Here is an 18945-nt window from a genome sequence, read left to right as displayed (position 1 = left end):
GTGGTAGCGCATGGGGTGGCTGTGTGGAGGGTTATATTGGACAGGACAACAGTACACACGAGGAGGTAGTAAATAGGATCAAAGCACACTGGGTGGTAGAAACTTGGCAGATAGTACACAAGAGGGGTTATTGCCCACCCCCACCGTAGCAGCAAGTGGTTAAATATGATTTGTAGTAACAGTATCTCCCTGTGCTGCTTCCCCTCCCTCCCTCCCTGTGGGGGTCATTCAGACCCGATCGCACGCTAGCTTTTTTTGCAGCAGTGCGATCGGGTCTGAACTGCGCATGCGTATGTGCAGCAATGAGCAGGCACGTCGTCCCCGGCGACGGGGATCGCCGGACAGCGGCAGGTTTAACGAACAAAGCGATCGCACGGGCGATCGCAAGAAGACAGGAAGAGGACATTTGTGGGTGTCAACTGACCGTTTCTAGGGAGTGTCCGGAAAAATTCCTGACATCAGCTCCTGGCCGGATCATCGCAGCAGCTGAGTAAGTCCTGAGCTGTGCAGAGACTGCACGAACAACTCTCTGCACAAGCGTTCGCACCCCTGCACATAAACTACCCCCTCCCCCTATAGGCGGCAACTACCTGATCGCAGCACTGTAAAAAAACGCCTGCGTGCGATCAGGTCTGAATCACCCCATGTCCGGGGGCAGCAGCGGGGTAGGAGGCTGCAATGTCTCCCATCACACAGACCTCTCCGCTGTGCAGGCCTGACAGTCTCCGGTCAGTACGTGAGCAGCCGCAGCAGCTTACAGCGCTGTAATACACAAGTGAACACTGGGAGTAATTCAGAGTTGGTAGTAGCAGCAAATTTATTAGCAGATAGGCAAACCCATGTGCACTGCAGGTGTGGCAGATATAACGTGCAGAGAGAGTTAGATTTCGGTGGGTTATATTGTTTCTGTGCATGGTAAATACTGGCTGATTTATTTTTACACTGCAATTTAGATTTCAGTTTGAACATATCCCACCGAAATCTACTCTTTCTGCACGTTATATCTGCCCCCACTGCAGGGAACATGGGGCCTAATTCTGAGTTGATCGCAGCAGCAATTTTGTTAGCAATTGGGCAAAACTATGAGGGTAATTCCAAGTTGATCGCAGCAGGAAATTTTTTAGCAGTTGGGCAAAACCATGTGCACTGCAGGGGAGGCAGATTTAACATGTGCAGAGAGAGTTAGATTTGGGTGTGGTGTGTTCAATCTGCAATCTAATTTGCAGTGTAAAAATAAAGCAGCCAGTATTTACCCTGCACAGAAATAAAATAACCCACCCAAATCTAACTCTCTCTGCACGTTATATCTGCCTCCCCTGCAGTGCACATGGTTTTTCCCAATTGCTAACAAAATTCCTGCTGCGATCAACTTGGAATTACCCCCCATGTGCACTGCAGGAGGGGCAGATATAACATGTGCAGAGAGAGTTAAATTTGGGTGTGGTGTGTTCAAACTGAAATCTAAATTGCAGTGTAAAAATAAAGCAGCCAGTATTTACCCTGCACAGAAACAAAATAACCCACCCAAATCTAACTCTCTCTGCAAATGTTATATCTTCCCCCCCTCCAGTGCACATGGTTTTGCCCAATTGCTGCGATCAACTCAGAATTACCCCCATGGTTTTGACCATCTGCTAACAAATTTGCTGTTACGATCAGGTCTGAATTAGGCCCACAGTGCAAGAGGGGGAGCGAGAGGGAGCCGCTGCTGCTGCATATCCCATGCCTGTATTACAGCATCTCCGGCAGATTGGATACACCCCAATAGTGACGTTTTGTGAAACCACGCCCCCTTATTGAGCTCCGGACGATTACCCCATCAGTCAGACATGCACGCTACAGTGACACGGTTCACGGGCGCCATACAATAGAAGGGCGTCAGCGGTGATGGGCGGGGCTAGGATGATGGGATGGAAACAGCGCTGATGTTACACGACATCGGAAGTCTGGCTTCTACCTTTCATCCTGTCCCTCAGCAACAACCCGGCAACTCTCAGCTTATCCGTTCCTGTATGTAGCTTTATTGTCACTATGATCTGGCTCCTGCTTCTCAGCCCCCTCTGCCTCCTTCTGCACGGGGCGGGTGCCATCTCCTTCTATCTGCCTCCTGGGAGCAAGAAGTGCCTGAAGGAAGAGATCCATAAAGATGTGCTGGTGACCGGGGACTACGAGGTTGCCGAGCAGCAGCCTGCACTGATCACCCACCTCAGGGTAAATAATACACTAGTCCCATGGCATGCCCTGCTGCCAATCCATACTGTGGCAGGTTACCCATACTCCCGTGGCATGTTGTGCTGCCAATCCATACTGTGGGAGGTTACCCATACTCCTGTGTTGTGCTGCCAATCCATACTGCGGGAGGTTACCCATATTCTTGTGGTGTGCCCTGCTGCCAATCCGTACTGTGGCAGGTTACCCATACTTCCGTGGTGTGCCCTGCTGCCAACCTGTTCCCTGGGTGGTTACCTTCCAATGCCAATATACTACCTTCATGTGACTAGCTCCCTTATTTCTGCATTAGGGTAATGTACATACGGTTGGGTATGTGTCCATTGATGGTTGGCTGTGTACATTATTTTCCTGCATGCATGACACAAAGCACCTGTATGTTAACGCCAGATGAGGCATTTCATGTTTGCGAAGATCATAGTGAATATTACTTGCTGTGCCTGGGTGCTGTCACTTTTCCTCCATAGTATAAAGCAGTTCAGGTATTGCTTAGCTCAGCAGTAACCATGAGTATTCATCTGTGTGACCCTTTATTTATTTCTATTACTTATCATTGTTTTTGAAGTTTGGTTTCAGTTTTATAACTGGATTAAAAAAATTATGATCTCACAAATTCTACTTATACATAGGGTAGGCTATTGGAAGGGGACCATCAAATATTTGTGGTGGTATCACTATCGCAATGGGGTAGATGTAAGAATCATCGCTATGGGGGAAGAAGTATCTGCGCACATTATGCTATGTGCCGCTGTCCATATCATCGCTGCTATCTACAAGATAGCACACTGATATAGGCCCTTATTCCGAGTTGATCGCACGTACCAACTTTTTGCTGCTCGTGCGATCAACTTGACGCCGCCTATGGGGGAGTGTAGCGATCGCAGCCCTGCTATGCTAAAAATGTTTCATGCAAAACAAGACCAGGGTCAGACTTACTTACCCTGTGCGACGGATCCAGCGACGAAGGTCCGGGAATTGATGTCAGACATCCGCCTTCCAAACTCCTGGACACGCCTGCGTTCGGATCTCCACGCCCGGAAAACGTTGAGTAGACGCCCCGGAACGCCTCCCCGCTGTCAGTCTTCTTGCGATCGCGCTAGCGATCACTTTCTTCTTTATTCTGGCCGCTGCTCGCCGGGCAACGACGTGCGTGCGCATTGCGGCTGCCGCACATGCGCAGTTCCGACCCATTCGCAGTGAAGAACCGCTGCATGCCAACGGGCCGGAATGACCCCCATAGTTCCCAAAGACTGACGTTTAGCGGAAGTAGTGCTGATGTTCAAAAAGGGAAGTAAAGCTGAACCGGGTAATGATAGACTGGTTAGTCTTACATCTATAGTGGGGAAAGTACTGGAAGGTATTCTAAGGGACAGTATACAGAAGTTCCTTGAAGCCAATAAGGTTATTAATAGGAACCAACATGGATTTGTGACGGATAGATCATGTCAAACAAACTTAATAGGCTTTTATGAAACAGTTTGTGTGAACCTTGATCAGGGCACTGAGGTGGATGTAATCTTTTTAGACTTTTGTAAAGGTGGGTACACACTGGCCGATATATCGGTCATTCTCTTGACCGGCCGATATATCGGGGGTCCGTCAGCCAGTGTGTATGGGCGATATGTCTGTGAACTTCGTCGTTCAGACATATCGTGCCGGCCACGCAGCACAGCCGACGGCCAATATATCTTCCGATATATTGGCGCGTCGCTGTGTGTGTACGGGCGGTCGGCCGACCGCCCGTACACATGTTGCGGCAGCTGGCGGTGATTGACAGATGAACTGGGTGGGCGTGTGTACACGCCCGCCAAGTTCATGACGTCAGTCCCCGATGGATCGGGCAGTGTGTATGCTCAACACACTGCCCAATCCGTCCATAGATATATCTGCCGATCAATTGATCGGCAGATATATCTATCAGTGTGTACCCACCTTAAAGCTTTCAGCCCAGTACCCCACATGAGACTTCTATAAGTTACAAGAACTAGGGCTAGGAAGCACAATATGCACTTGGGTCAGGAATTGGTTAAATAATAGGGAGCAGCGCGTTGTGGTAAATGGAACCTTTTCTAATTCGACTGAAGTACTAAGTGGTGTGCCACAAGGGTCTGTACTTGGACCACTATTGTTCAACATTTTCATTTACGATCTAGCAGTAGATCTAGAGAGCATGGCGTCAATTTTTGCAGACGATCCCAAATTGTGTAAGGTTATAAATACGGAGGGGGATGCTGAGTCTCTTCAGAACGACTTAGTTAAACTGGAAGCATGGGCAGCAAAATGGAGAATGAGTTTCAATACAGACAAGTGTAAGGTAATGCCCTTTGGTAGCAAGAACAAAAATAAAACCTACATACTACATGGGGTAATATTAGGGGATTCTGTACTGGAAAAAGACTTAGGTGTTTACATAGATAGCAAATTAAGCAGCAGTACCCAAAGTAAGATTGCAGCAAAGAAGGCTAACAAGGTATTAGCATGTATATAATGGGGAATTGATGCAAGGGATGAGAGTGTTATACTCCCATTATATAAATCACTAGTGAGGCCACATCTTGAATACTGTGCACAATTTTGGGCACCATATTACAAAAAGGATATCCTGGAGCTAGAAAAGGTTCAGAGACGGGCGACCAAACTAATTAAGGGGATGGAGACGGTGGAATACGAGGAAAGGCTTGCGAGGCTAGGCATGTACACACTGGAAAAGAGGAGACTAAGAGGGGACATGATCAACATCTACAAATATATAAGGGGACAATGCACAAAGCTAGCAGGGGATCTGTTTTTGATAAGATGAACACAGAGGATACGTGGACACCCGCTTAAGATAGAGGAGAGGAGATTTTGCACACAGAGGCGAAAAGTTTTTTTCACAGTAAGGACAATACGTGTTTGGAATTCCCTGCCGGAGAGAGTAATAATGGCAGACTCTGTCAACACTTTTAAGAATAGGCTAGATAAGTACCCAATGGATAAGGATATACAGGGTTATGGTGCGTAGTCATGCACTATAGTTATTAACAAGGAATAAGGTATAAACACAACGGGCGACATTAACAACAGACAAAATTACTTAAAAAAAATAAAAAATACAGCGTAGGAGACCACATATAAGTTGAACTCGATAGACAAATTGTCTTTTTTCAACCTCAGAAACTGTTACTATGTTACTGTGATATGCTAGAGCAGTGTATGAATGGTCAGTGGCAGTGACCGCTCCGACACCTGCAGTTACAGATTTCAGCAGCTGCAGGTGTCGTTGCCCATACACCACAGCCAGGGACAGCGCTGTCCCAACTCCGGGCTGCATGTGAGATTTGACGTCAGTAGCGGCACCGGAGCCGGCCAGGGAGAGCACTGGGCTGGTGGGGCACAGGCAGTTTTCACTCCTCCGCTTTCGCCTTCCGAGTTGTTAATACATCTCGGCGCTGCTGCTTCGCCTCGGTAAAGAGGCAGGAAGTGTTATAGGTATAATATACATTCCCCCCTGTTGCATCCATTTCTGAATCGGGGCAATAGTTTGCACACTCGCAAAGGATCTCTTCAGTGGATACAGTTGTGCACCATAACACCACCAAATATTGGGAATCTGCTGTTAGAACAAAACAGCACGGAATCTAATTGAAAAAGCATTTACAACAGAAGGAAAACATTTATGGTTAAGAAGCATCTGTTTCCGATAGCCATTCCTACTTATATGTGCACTCTTTAATACCTTCACTAAGGTTCTTCTTGCTACTGCATATATATCGGAGTCACACTGTGCATGTGCCGCGGTGGTGGTCATAATGAGGATTTGGATGCAGAGTGATTGACGAGCAGTTTGTGGAAGGCAACGGTGGCTTGGCCACTGAAATGGGGGGCAGGTCACAGCCACTGATTGCTGCTTACTTGCAGGGAAATTCTGAACAGCCACTGATGAAGCTACTGATAATACGTCAAGGATGCATCTTTCTGCGCAAGCAGCGGATCTGAGAAGAATACAAATCCCATCGGTTGCGGATTTTCAGATCTACTCAGATCTGCTTCATACAAAGACACAGCAACAACAAGCATTGCATCCACCTCTCAATCAGGCCTAATTCTCAAAGTCCGAAGAATGAGATGCATTCAGCATCCTGCCTGTCAGGATGCTGGCGGTCATGTGACTGACACCGGAATCCTGACACCACTCAGGAGACCGGCGCTGGGTCACCGACAGCCAGGATGCTGAAGGTGTGTCTCCAGGTTCAAGGTTACTTTTAGGACCAGGAGGGGGGGGATTGGTTAGGCACTAGGGGGGTTAGTATTAGGCGCTATAGGGGGTGGTTAGCCCTAGCCACCACCGTGGGAGGGTTAACCATTGCCGCCATCGCCCAAGGGTAGAAATACCCCCTCTGATATGGGGATCTTTAGTGTCGGGATGCTGTGGACGGTCATGTGACTGCTGGCATCCTGACCGTCGCAGTTTAATTTGTGTTCCCAAAGAATACCTGTATGAATTGGATGAAAGTACAAGATGTTTTTTTATTGGACTGGTATACACTTCAGCTTTAACATACAATTATTATATTGTGGACCTAATAGTCAAATATTGCAGCATCTGTTGATTGATGGAAAAACAGTGTCTAATTCATGCCTCTTGTATCTTATTCAGGTTACGGACTCAGCAGGACATATTCTATATTCCAAAGAGGAGGCAAAGAAGGGGAAATTTGCCTTCACTACAGATGATTATGAAGTGTATGAAGTTTGCTTTGAAAGCACAGGCTCATCTGGTCAGTCCTCATCTTGACACATAAACCCCCCCCCCAAAAAAAAAAAACCAAATAGCAGTGCTAACGTGATAATAATACATATGAAGGATTGAGTGATGAAAACTTCACATTTAATAAGGTATCAAATTAAACCACATTAAAAACATGTACCAAGCTCATAAAATTTAATTAAAACTAAGGGTCTCAATTATAGCTGCCTATATCAGTGTAATCCATTCCTGTTGCAATGAAACTGGATCTGCAGATGGGTGAAATACGTGAGAATAGACTGACGGCGCAGTCTCACCAAACAACTTTACCAGAGCCGCTAGAGGTGTAGTCCCTTAAGAGTGTCTTTTGTATAGTTCAAATAACCAAGTTTGGGGTCCTCATTGTAGCGCGGTGTCCTCTTTAGGTGTGAAGAGGTGGTGATGCTCCAGATCTTTATGTCACCACAATTTTTCTGCTGATGTCAAAGTCCAGTGTTGGTCCGGATACACATAGGCAGTGATGATTAGATGTTGACCCAAGGATACTCCTGACTCGTTTCGCTGCAGGTGCTGCAGTACCTGCAGCGAAACGCGTCAGGAGTATGAGGACCCCAAACTTGGTTATTTGAACTATACCAAAGACACTCTTAAGGGACTACACCTCTAGCGGCTCTGGTAAAGTTGTTTGGTGAGACTGCGCCGTCAGTCTATTAAATGTGAAGTTTTCATCACTCAATCCTTCATATGTATTATTATCATGTTAGCGCTGCTATTTGGTGTTTTTTTCTGTGAATTCTGTTTGGGTGTGACAATCCCAAAAGGCATTAGAGCCACAGCACCATATAGCGCCCGATCAACCATTTCTTGGTATTCTTGCTCTTTGCTCATCTTGACACATGTCTGAATTGTCTGAATTGGTCCTTTGTTCATGAGCTGTTGTATTTACCCCGGCATTCATGTTTTGTATCCCCAGATGCTCTGAGATCTGCAGATCAGCTAATTATACTGAATGTGAAACATGGTGTGGAAGCTAAGAATTATGAGGATGTAAGTGTATTTTTATTTTCAGGTATCTTAAAGCTTAGTCACATTAATAAGGCTTAGTACAAGTCACCTGGGTTTTCTCCTGAAAAATCTCCCTTTTATGCATTGCGCATTATGGGCTGAATTCAGTTAGCAGCAAACTAGGTTGTGGCAACTTTATAAATAAGGTAAAACGCGCAGGCTGCGATTTCCTGCTGTGTAATTAGAAATCTACATTAAGTTTTCTCTATCGTCCTAGTGGATGCTGGGGTTCCTGAAAGGACCATGGGGAATAGCGGCTCCGCAGGAGACAGGGCACAAAAAGTAAAGCTTTTCCGATCAGGTGGTGTGCACTGGCTCCTCCCCCTATGACCCTCCTCCAGACTCCAGTTAGATTTTTGTGCCCGGCCGAGAAGGGTGCAATCTAGGTGGCTCTCCTAAAGAGCTGCTTAGAGAAAGTTTAGCTAGGTTTTTTATGTTACAGTGATTCCTGCTGGCAACAGGATCACTGCAGCGAGGGACTGAGGGGAGAAGGAGTCAACTCACCTGCGTGCAGGATGGATTGGCTTCTTGGCTACTGGACATCAAGCTCCAGAGGGACGATCACAGGTACAGCCTGGATGGTCACCGGAGCCGCGCCGCCGGCCCCCTTGCAGATGCTGAAGACAGAAGAGGTCCAGAATCGGCGGCTGAAGACTCCTGCAGTCTTCTAAAGGTAGCGCACAGCACTGCAGCTGTGCGCCATTTTCCTCTCAGCACACTTCACACGGCAGTCACTGAGGGTGCAGGGCGCTGGGAGGGGGGCGCCCTGGGAGGCAAAATAGTACCTATAAAGGCTAAAAATACCTCACATATAGCCCTAGAGGCTATATGGAGATATTTAACCCCTGCCTGATTTCTCAAAATAGCGGGAGACGAGCCCGCCGGAAAAGGGGCGGGGCCTATCTCCTCAGCACACGGCGCCATTTCCTCTCACAGCTCCGCTGGTCAGGACGGCTCCCAGGTCTCTCCCCTGCACTGCACTACAGAAACAGGGTAAAACAGAGAGGGGGGGCAAATTTATGGCGATATTTTTATATAACAAAGCAGCTATAGGGGAGCACTTATTATAAGGCTATCCCTGATATATATATAGCGCTTTTGGTGTGTGCTGGCAAACTCTCCCTCTGTCTCCCCAAAGGGCTAGTGGGTCCTGTCTTCATTAGGAGCATTCCCTGTGTGTCTGCTGTGTGTCGGTACGTGTGTGTCGACATGTATGAGGACGATATTGGTGTGGAGGCGGAGCAATTGCCAAATATGGGGATGTCACCTCCTAGGGGGTCGACACCAGAATGGATGCCTTTATTTATGGAACTACGGGATAGTGTCAACACGCTAAAGCAGTCGTTTGACGACATGAGACGGCCGGACAATCAATTAGTGCCTGTCCAGGCGACTCAAACACCGTCAGGGGCTGTGAAACGCCCTTTGCCTCAGTCGGTCGACACAGACCCAGACACAGGCGATGACTCCAGTGGTGACGGTGACGAATCAACCGTATTTTCCAGTAGGGCCACACGTTATATGATTTTGGCAATGAAGGAGGCGTTACATTTAGCTGATACTACAGGTACCACTAAACAGGGTATTATGTGGGGTATGAAAAAACTACCTATAGTTTTTTCCTGAATCAGAAGAACTAAATGACGTGTGTAATGAAGCGTGGGTTGCCCCTGATAAAAAGCTGATAATTTCAAAGAAATTATTGGCATTATACCCTTTCCCGCCAGAGGTTAGGGAGCGCTGGGAAACACCTCCTAGGGTGGACAAGGCGCTAACACGCTTATCTAAACAAGTGGCGTTACCCTCTCCTGAGACGGCCGCACTTAAAGATCCATCAGATAGGAGGATGGAAAATATCCAAAAAAGTATATACACACATGCAGGTGTTATACTACGACCAGCTGTAGCAACTGCCTGGATGGGCAGTGCGGGGGTAGTTTGGTCAGAATCCCTGATTGAAAATATTGATACCCTGGACAGGGACAATATTTTACTGTCGTTAGAACAAATAAAGGATGCATTTCTTTATATGCGTGATGCACAGAGGGATATATGCACACTGGCATCACGGGTAAGTGCTATGTCCATTTCGGCCAGAAGAGCTTTATGGACGCGACAGTGGACAGGCGATGCGGATTCAAAACGGCATATGGAAGTTTTGCCGTATAAGGGGGAGGAGTTATTTGGAGTCGGTCTATCAGATTTGGTGGCCACGGCTACAGCCGGGAAATCCACCTTTCTACCTCAAGTCACTCCCCAACAGAAAAAGGCACCGACTTTTCAACCGCAGCCCTTTCGTTCCTTTAAAAATAAGAGAGCAAAGGGCTATTCATATTTGCCACGAGGCAAAGGTCGAGGGAAGAGACAGCAACACGCAGCTCCTTCCCAGGATCAGAAGCCCTCCCCGGCTTCTACAAAAGCCTCAGCATGACGCTGGGGCTTCTCAAGCGGACTCGGGGACGGTGGGCGGTCGTCTCAAAAATTACAGCGCGCAGTGGGCTCACTCGCAAGTAGATCCCTGGATCCTGCAGATAATATCTCAGGGATACAGGTTGGAATTAGAGACAGATCCACCTCGCCGTTTCCTGAGGTCTGCTTTACCAACGTCCCCCTCCGAAAGGGAGACGGTGTTGGAAGCCATTCACAAGCTGTACTCTCAGCAGGTGATAGTCAAGGTACCTCTTCTGCAACAAGGGAAGGGGTATTATTCCACTCTTTTTGTGGTACCGAAGCCGGATGGCTCGGTAAGGCCTATTCTAAATCTGAAGTCCTTGAACCTGTACATAAAGAAGTTCAAGTTCAAAATGGAGTCACTCAGAGCAGTGATAGCGAACCTGGAAGAGGGGGACTTTATGGTATCCTTGGACATCAAGGATGCGTATCTCCACGTTCCAATTTACCCCTCACACCAGGGGTACCTCAGGTTCGTTGTACAAAACTGTCACTATCAGTTTCAGACGCTGCCGTTCGGATTGTCCACGGCACCTCGGATCTTTACAAAGGTAATGGCCGAGATGATGATTCTTCTTCGAAGAAAAGGCGTATTAATTATCCCATACTTGGACGATCTCCTAATAAGGGCGAGGTCCAGAGAACAGCTAGAGATGGGATTAGCACTGTCTCAAGAAGTGCTAAAACAGCACGGGTGGATTCTGAATATTCCAAAATCCCAGTTAATGCCGACAACTCGTCTGCTGTTCCTAGGGATGATTCTGGACACGGTTCAGAAAAAGGTTTTTCTCCCGGAGGAAAAAGCCAAGGAGTTATCCGAGCTTGTCAGGAACCTCCTAAAACCAGGAAAGGTGTCTGTACATCAATGCACAAGAGTCCTGGGAAAAATGGTGGCTTCTTACGAAGCGATTCCATTCGGCAGATTCCACGCAAGAATTTTCCAAAGGGATCTGTTGGACAAATGGTCAGGGTCGCATCTTCAGATGCACCTACGGATAACCCTGTCTCCAAGGACAAGGGTGTCTCTTCTGTGGTGGTTGCAGAGTGCTCATCTATTGGAGGGCCGCAGATTCGGAATACAGGATTGGATCCTGGTGACCACGGACGCCAGCCTGAGAGGCTGGGGAGCAGTCACACAAGGAAGAAACTTCCAGGGAGTATGGACGAGCCTGGAAACGTCTCTTCACATAAACATTCTGGAACTAAGAGCAATATACAATGCTCTAAACCAGGCAGAACCTCTGCTTCAGGGAAAACCGGTATTGATCCAGTCGGACAACATCACGGCAGTCGCCCATGTGAACAGACAGGGCGGCACAAGAAGCAGGAGGGCAATGGCAGAAGCTGCAAGGATTCTTCGCTGGGCAGAGAATCATGTGATAGCACTGTCAGCAGTGTTCATCCCGGGAGTGGACAACTGGGAAGCAGACTTCCTCAGCAGACACGATCTTCACCCGGGAGAGTGGGGACTTCATCCAGAAGTCTTCCACATGCTGGTAACCCGTTGGGAAAGACCAATGGTGGACATGATGGCGTCTCGCCTCAACAAAAAACTGGACAGGTATTGCGCCAGGTCAAGAGATCCGCAGGCAATAGCTGTGGACGCGCTGGTAACGCCTTGGGTGTACCAGTCGGTGTATGTGTTTCCTCCTCTGCCTCTCATACCAAAAGTATTGAGAATTATACGGCAAAGAGGCGTAAGAACGATACTAGTGGTTCCGGATTGGCCAAGGAGGACTTGGTACCCGGAACTTCAAGAGATGATCACGGAAGATCCGTGGCCTCTACCTCTAAGGAGGGACTTGCTTCAGCAGGGTCCCTGTCTGTTTCAAGACTTACCGCGGCTGCGTTTGACGGCATGGCGGTTGAACGCCGGATCCTAAAGGAAAGAGGCATGCCGGAAGAAGTCATTCCTACTTTGATTAAAGCAAGGAAGGAAGTAACCGTGCAACATTATCACCGAATTTGGCGAAAATATGTTGCGTGGTGCGAAGATCGGAGTGCTCCGACGGAGGAATTTCAACTGGGTCGATTCCTACATTTCCTGCAATCAGGATTGTCAATGGGTCTCAAATTGGGATCTATTAAGGTTCAAATTTCGGCCCTGTCGATTTTCTTTCAAAAAGAATTGGCTTCAGTCCCTGAAGTCCAGACCTTTGTTAAGGGAGTGCTGCATATTCAGCCTCCTGTGGTGCCTCCAGTGGCACCGTGGGATCTAAATGTGGTTTTGGACTTCCTAAAATCTCATTGGTTTGAACCACTAAAAAAGGTGGATTTGAAATATCTCACATGGAAAGTGACCATGCTTCTAGCCCTGGCTTCTGCCAGGAGAGTGTCAGAATTGGCAGCTTTATCTTACAAAAGCCCATATCTGATTTTCCATTCGGACAGGGCAGAACTGCGGACTCGTCCGCATTTTCTCCCTAAGGTGGTGTCAGCATTTCATCTGAACCAGCCTATTGTAGTGCCTGCGGCTACAAGTGACTTGGAGGACTCCAAGTTACTGGACGTTGTCAGAGCATTAAAAATATATATTGCAAGGACAGCTGGAGTCAGAAAATCTGACTCGTTGTTTATATTGTATGCACCCAACAAGATGGGTGCTCCTGCGTCTAAGCAGACGATTGCTCGTTGGATCTGTAGCACAATCCAACTTGCACATTCTGTGGCAGGCTTGCCACAGCCTAAATCTGTAAAGGCCCACTCCACAAGGAAGGTGGGCTCCTCTTGGGCGGCTGCCCGAGGGGTCTCGGCATTACAACTTTGCCGAGCAGCTACGTGGTCAGGGGAGAACACGTTTGTAAAATTTTACAAATTTGATACTCTGGCTAAGGAGGACCTGGAGTTCTCTCATTCGGTGCTGCAGAGTCATCCGCACTCTCCCGCCCGTTTGGGAGCTTTGGTATAATCCCCATGGTCCTTTCAGGAACCCCAGCATCCACTAGGACGATAGAGAAAATAAGATTTTACTTACCGATAAATCTATTTCTCGGAGTCCGTAGTGGATGCTGGGCGCCCATCCCAAGTGCGGATTATCTGCATAAGTTGTACATAGTTATTGTTAACTAATTCGGGTTATTGTTAAAGGAAGCCATCTTTCAGAGGCTCCGCTGTTATCATACTGTTAACTGGGTTTAGATCACAAGTTGTACGGTGTGATTGGTGTGGCTGGTATGAGTCTTACCCGGGATTCAAAATCCTCCCTTATTGTGTACGCTCGTCCGGGCACAGTACCTAACTGGAGTCTGGAGGAGGGTCATAGGGGGAGGAGCCAGTGCACACCACCTGATCGGAAAAGCTTTACTTTTTGTGCCCTGTCTCCTGCGGAGCCGCTATTCCCCATGGTCCTTTCAGGAACCCCAGCATCCACTACGGACTCCGAGAAATAGATTTATCGGTAAGTAAAATCTTATTATCGCGAGCCTCTAGACTAGGTTAGAAGTAGGGAAAATCCCTTATTTTTATGTAGAAATGGCAAAATACAGTGCAGTACCCGTCGTGCACCCCTCCCAGTGAATACTAATGTATATAGCATAAGTAGGAGAATATGGGATGTAGACGCGTCATTTTCTTATAATTTTCTCTAGCAGAAAAATGAGTTAAATGATGTGGGACTTGTGTGTTGAGGAGTTGTATTGATGTGAAAGGAGTTTTGAACTTGCATATGGGAGTTGCAAGTGGTTTTCCCCCGACATTTTACAAACTTGTATCACTTTAGAGACTTTGAAAAAGAAACCAAGGAAATGACCTGGCGGAGACCAGGTTACAGGGGAAAGACGGGGAGGGAAGGGTGGGGTGGAAGGGGAAAGAAGCTGGCAAGGAGCGTGTCTCCGGTGACGCAAGTAGGGAAGGGGTGTTAGCCTCACTGAAAGGGGAAGAAATGCAGTTTTGGAGAAAGGAGAGAGAGTATGGACGGCGTTCTCTGAACAGCCAGGGAGCCCAGACTGTGGTTGAGTCTATCATGTAGTTAATATATTAATCTTTTCAGAGGCATTTTAATATCCCCCAAAATAATCTTGACATTTTTCTGGGATGAAATATACCTGCTACCTATTATATTTCCACCATTTATAAAAATCAACCATGTCCAGGGGAGTTAGTAGAATGCCACATAGTAACCACGTGCTGCTTTCTTTAACGTTTTAGCTGGCTAAAGCAGAGAAGCTGAAACCGCTGGAGGTGGAGTTAGTGACGCTTCATGTCCAGGGGAGTTAGTAGAATACCACATAGTAACCACGTGCTGCTTTTTTTAACGTTTTAGCTGGCTAAAGCAGAGAGGCTGAAACCGCTGGAGGTGGAGTTAGTGACGCTTTGTGTCCAGGGGAGTTAGTAGAATACCACATAGTAACCACGTGCTGCTTTCTTTAACGCTTTAGCTGGCTAAAGCAGAGAAGCTGAAACCGCTGGAGGTGGAGTTAGTGACGCTTCATGTCCAGGGGAGTTAGTAGAATACCACATAGTAACCACGTGCTGCTTTCTTTAACGTTTTAGCTGGCTAAAGCAGAGAGGCTGAAACCGCTGGAGGTGGAGTTAGTGACGCTTCATGTCCAGGGGAGTTAGTAGAATACCACATAGTAACCACGTGCTGCTTTCTTTAACGTTTTAGCTGGCTAAAGCAGAGAAGCTGAAACCACTGGAGGTGGAGTTGAGGCGCCTTGAGGACCTGTCAGACTCTATTGTCAAAGACTTCACTTACATGAAGAGAAGAGAAGAAGAAATGAGAGACACAAATGGTGAGTGAATGTATAGTATAAGAGGCTAGTAAGATTAGAACAGTAACTTGGGCCTGAGGTGGAGGAAAATGTCGCCGTAGCTGTGCCTTTGTATGCATCGGCTGTGCCTCAGGAGACATCTTGTTTAATAAGACACCCACTGCCGGCTTCTCTGATACGCTAGCTACATACAAAGATGCGCCATTGGATCCACAGCGTGACCATAGCCAGCCCATTGAACATCTGAGCAACCCTCAGGACGTCTGCCAAAAGCATGCTGCTGGGGCCAATGAAATAGCACTGGAAGACACAGCCACTGGCATCGGCCTGCCTAGAAAACAGGACAAGCTGTAGTGATAGTATCGGAGTTCTTCCAAACTGCGGCTTCCTGGTATGAAATCTTCACAGTTCAGCTAATTGGGGAGGCCGATTTTAGTTATAAAACAATTGTGGAATTATCCTTTTAAGATTTTGTAGTGTTATTGCACTATGTGCAATTACGTTCTCATGATCTATATAAATAACTGCCAGTACAAACATTATTATATGTAAGGTTAGATTCAGATTCATATAAAGAGCTGTTTAAGTTAACTCTGCAATCTCACTGCATGGTATGGGCTTACCACTGCCTAGTTGTAGTTCTCTGTAACTAGGGGGGTTATTCAGACTTGATCGCTGGGCTGCAAATTTTGCTGTCCTGCGATCAGATAGTCGCCACCTCCAGGGGGAGTGTATATTTGCTGTGCAAGTGTGCGTTCCTATGTGTATGCCGAGCTGCTAAAATCCACTTTGTGCAGTCTCTGCGCAGCCCAGGACTTACTCCTACAGTGCGATGAGAAAAGGCTGATCGGGGCTGGAGCTGACGTCAGACAACCTCCCTGAAAATGTTTGGACACGCCTGCGTTTTTCCGGACACTCCCAGCAAATGCTCAGTTGCCACCCACAAACAGCCTCTTCCTGTCAGTCACCTTGCAAACGCCTGTGCGATCGGATTTTTCACACCATCCCGTCGCTGACCGGCGCTGCCTGTTGTTGTCCAACTCGCGTGCGCATTTGTGGTGCATGCGTAGTTAGGACTTGATCGCCCGCTGTGCGAAAAAGCACAGCAGCGATCAGGTCTGACTGACCCCCCCCCTACTTACTGACCACAGGGAATCACCCCTTCCTGACCAGGCCAGATTTTATGTTTTACGTTTTTGTTTTTTTATTTATTTTGGAAATGACACTTTTTTGACCTTTTTATGTGTGGCAAAAACGAAAATGCCTAGTGACTGGTTACATTGTGGCTGTAATATCAGCCGTCAACATATTAAGGAATGTCTGTTTATGATGCAGCCAAGCAGCCTGTAGTTAGCCTGGTATGTGGATACAGCAGGGCCCCTTCTACTTGGGACATGCCGTTGACACCAGATCAGTTGGCCATTATTCTAGCTGGAAAAATAGCATCAGTAACAAAATGTTACCAAACTGCAAAATATGTATTTATCCGTTCAGTAATTCACTATTGTCTGCCTTAGGATGCAGATGGTCCCTGCATCTTGATTTGTCCTGGCAGACCTATACGGTATACTATTATAAATTACAAATATAAAACCATATTTAATGCTGAAACTTTGTGTCCCATGGTGAGGCTGAATTGAATGCCATGCTGTATCAGAACTGTAATGTTTTATACTCCCATGTGTGCCCACTGACCTTATCGCTGTCTCTCCCCAGAGTCAACCAGCCTCCGTGTCCTCTACTTCAGTATGTTCTCCATGTTTTGTCTTGTTGCTCTTGCTACCTGGCAAGTCTTTTATCTGCGGAGATTCTTCAAGGCTAAGAAACTCATCGAGTGATTTGTGGAGTGAGATGAGATTTTAATAACAGGCACAAAAAACACATTCTTTTGCCAAGGAACTGTAAAGAATTGTAAATCTGAAGTGCAGGTGGTTCTTGTATGATTGGAGGTTCCTTATAGTCAGATATACATTAAATATGACCAAGTTGAAGATAATGGGAGGGGGGTGCTTATGGAAACCAGGTGCACAGTTAACTGCAGACAGATACGTTGTCACTTTACAAAAAAAAGAATGTCTGGTTGCTCAGGTTACGTCATCTTTGTATCACATGAACAAGCTCCCCAGTATTCAAGTAAGTCACAAGTATATACTGAGGAGATTCTCCAGTTCTGGCTGTTACATAAATTATGAAGAGATTCAATGTTTTCAGTGAGGTAAGAATAAGGCGGATTTCTCATTTCCCAGATCTGTTACAGACTTTACATGCCACATCTGGAATCCTTTCCTCCTAGGGGTATTTATAATCCAGTAATACCAGTGTCCCCACTTCTAATATTGACATGCCCTTGTGTATGCATGGATTCCCATTTCTGTATGGAAAATATGAATGTTACATTGTGTGAGCAAGTATTGTGCTGTGTCATTGTACGAGAACTATCTCTGTATTCCTGAGATACACAAATCACTGACCATCACCCAGACGCCCTGCAATAAACTGTACCTGGTATTTTCTGTGAACATGATTTCTAATGAGCTATTTTTACAATAAAAGTCTTTTCTTTGAGTTCAATCTGCAAAAACAACCCCTGTGTTATTGCTCTGTGAACCCAGTTAAACGTAAGTAATTTTTCTCTAACGTCCTAGTGGATGCTGGGAACTCCGAAAGGACCATGGGGAATAGCGGCTCCGCAGGAGACTGGGCACAACTAAAGAAAGCTTTAGGTCACCTGGTGTGCACTGGCTCCTCCCACTATGACCCTCCTCCAAGCCTCAGTTAGATCTTTGTGCCCGGCCGAGCTGGATGCACACTAGGGGCTCTCCTGAGCTTCTAGAAAGAAAGTATATTTTAGGTTTTTTATTTTACAGTGAGACCTGCTGGCAACAGGCTCACTGCAGCGAGGGACTAAGGGGAGAAGAAGCGAACCTACCTGCTTGCAGCTAGCTTGGGCTTCTTAGGCTACTGGACACCATTAGCTCCAGAGGGATCGACCGCAGGCCCGTCCTTGGTGTTCGGTCCCGGAGCCGCGCCACCGTCCCCCTTGCAGAGCCAGAAGCAAGAAGAGGTCCGGAAAATCAGTCTTCACCAAGGTAGCGCACAGCACTGCAGCTGTGCGCCATTGCTCCTCATACACACTTCACACTCCGGTCACTGAGGGTGCAGGGCGCTGGGGGGGGGGCGCCCTGAGCAGCAATAATAAGACCTTGGCTGGCAAAATGATCACAATATATAGTCCCAGAGGCTATATATGTGATAAATACCCCTGCCAGAATCCATAAAAAAGCGGGAGAAAAGTCCGCGAAAAAGGGGCGGAGCTATCTCCTTCAGCACACTGGCGCCATTTTCTCTTCACAGTGCAGCTGGAAGACAGCTCCCCAGGCTCTCCCCTGTAGTTTTCAGGCTCAAAGGGTTAAAAAGAGAGGGGGGGCACTAAATTTAGGCGCAATATTGTATATACAAGCAGCTATTGGGGAAAATTCACTCAGTTATAGTGTTAATCCCCACATTATATAGCGCTCTGGTGTGTGCTGGCATACTCTCTCTCTGTCTCCCCAAAGGGCTTTGTGGGGTCCTGTCCTCAGTCAGAGCATTCCCTGTGTGTGTGCGGTGTGTCGGTACGGCTGTGTCGACATGTTTGATGAGGAGGCTTATGTGGTGACGGAGCAGATGCCGATAAATGTGATGTCGCCCCCTGTGGGGCCGACACCAGAGTGGATGGATAGGTGGAAGGTATTAACCGACAGTGTCAACTCCTTACAT

At 47.2% G+C, this 18945-nt stretch overlaps 1 protein-coding gene across 1 annotated transcript; it reads left to right on the top strand.

The window, feature by feature from the left end:
* Window positions 1-1850: 1850 nt before the first annotated feature.
* Window positions 1851-17757, top strand: LOC134969249 (transmembrane emp24 domain-containing protein 10-like). Its single transcript, XM_063945077.1, has 5 exons — window positions 1851-2211; window positions 6869-6989; window positions 7932-8005; window positions 15081-15207; window positions 16903-17757. The coding sequence occupies exons 1-5, from the start codon at window positions 2032-2034 to the stop codon at window positions 17022-17024; spliced, it is 624 nt and encodes a 207-aa protein (XP_063801147.1). The 5' UTR covers window positions 1851-2031; the 3' UTR covers window positions 17025-17757.
* Window positions 17758-18945: the final 1188 nt, after the last annotated feature.

The sequence above is a fragment of the Pseudophryne corroboree genome, chromosome 11 (assembly GCF_028390025.1).
Source record: "Pseudophryne corroboree isolate aPseCor3 chromosome 11, aPseCor3.hap2, whole genome shotgun sequence".
NCBI classification, from domain to species: domain Eukaryota; kingdom Metazoa; phylum Chordata; class Amphibia; order Anura; family Myobatrachidae; genus Pseudophryne; species Pseudophryne corroboree.
Note: the sequence above shows the minus strand (reverse complement) of the source record. Positions and strands in the feature narration are given on the sequence as shown.

Excerpts from the sequence above, each read along its gene's own strand:
- LOC134969249 (XM_063945077.1), top strand. The coding sequence starts at position 2,032 with ATGATCTGGCTCCTGCTTCTCAGCCCCCTCTGCCTCCTTCTGCACGGG. Across the intron at positions 2,212-6,868 it reads CACTGATCACCCACCTCAGG|GTTACGGACTCAGCAGGACA; the intron begins GTAAATAATACA and ends TATCTTATTCAG. Across the intron at positions 6,990-7,931 it reads TGAAAGCACAGGCTCATCTG|ATGCTCTGAGATCTGCAGAT; the intron begins GTCAGTCCTCAT and ends TTGTATCCCCAG.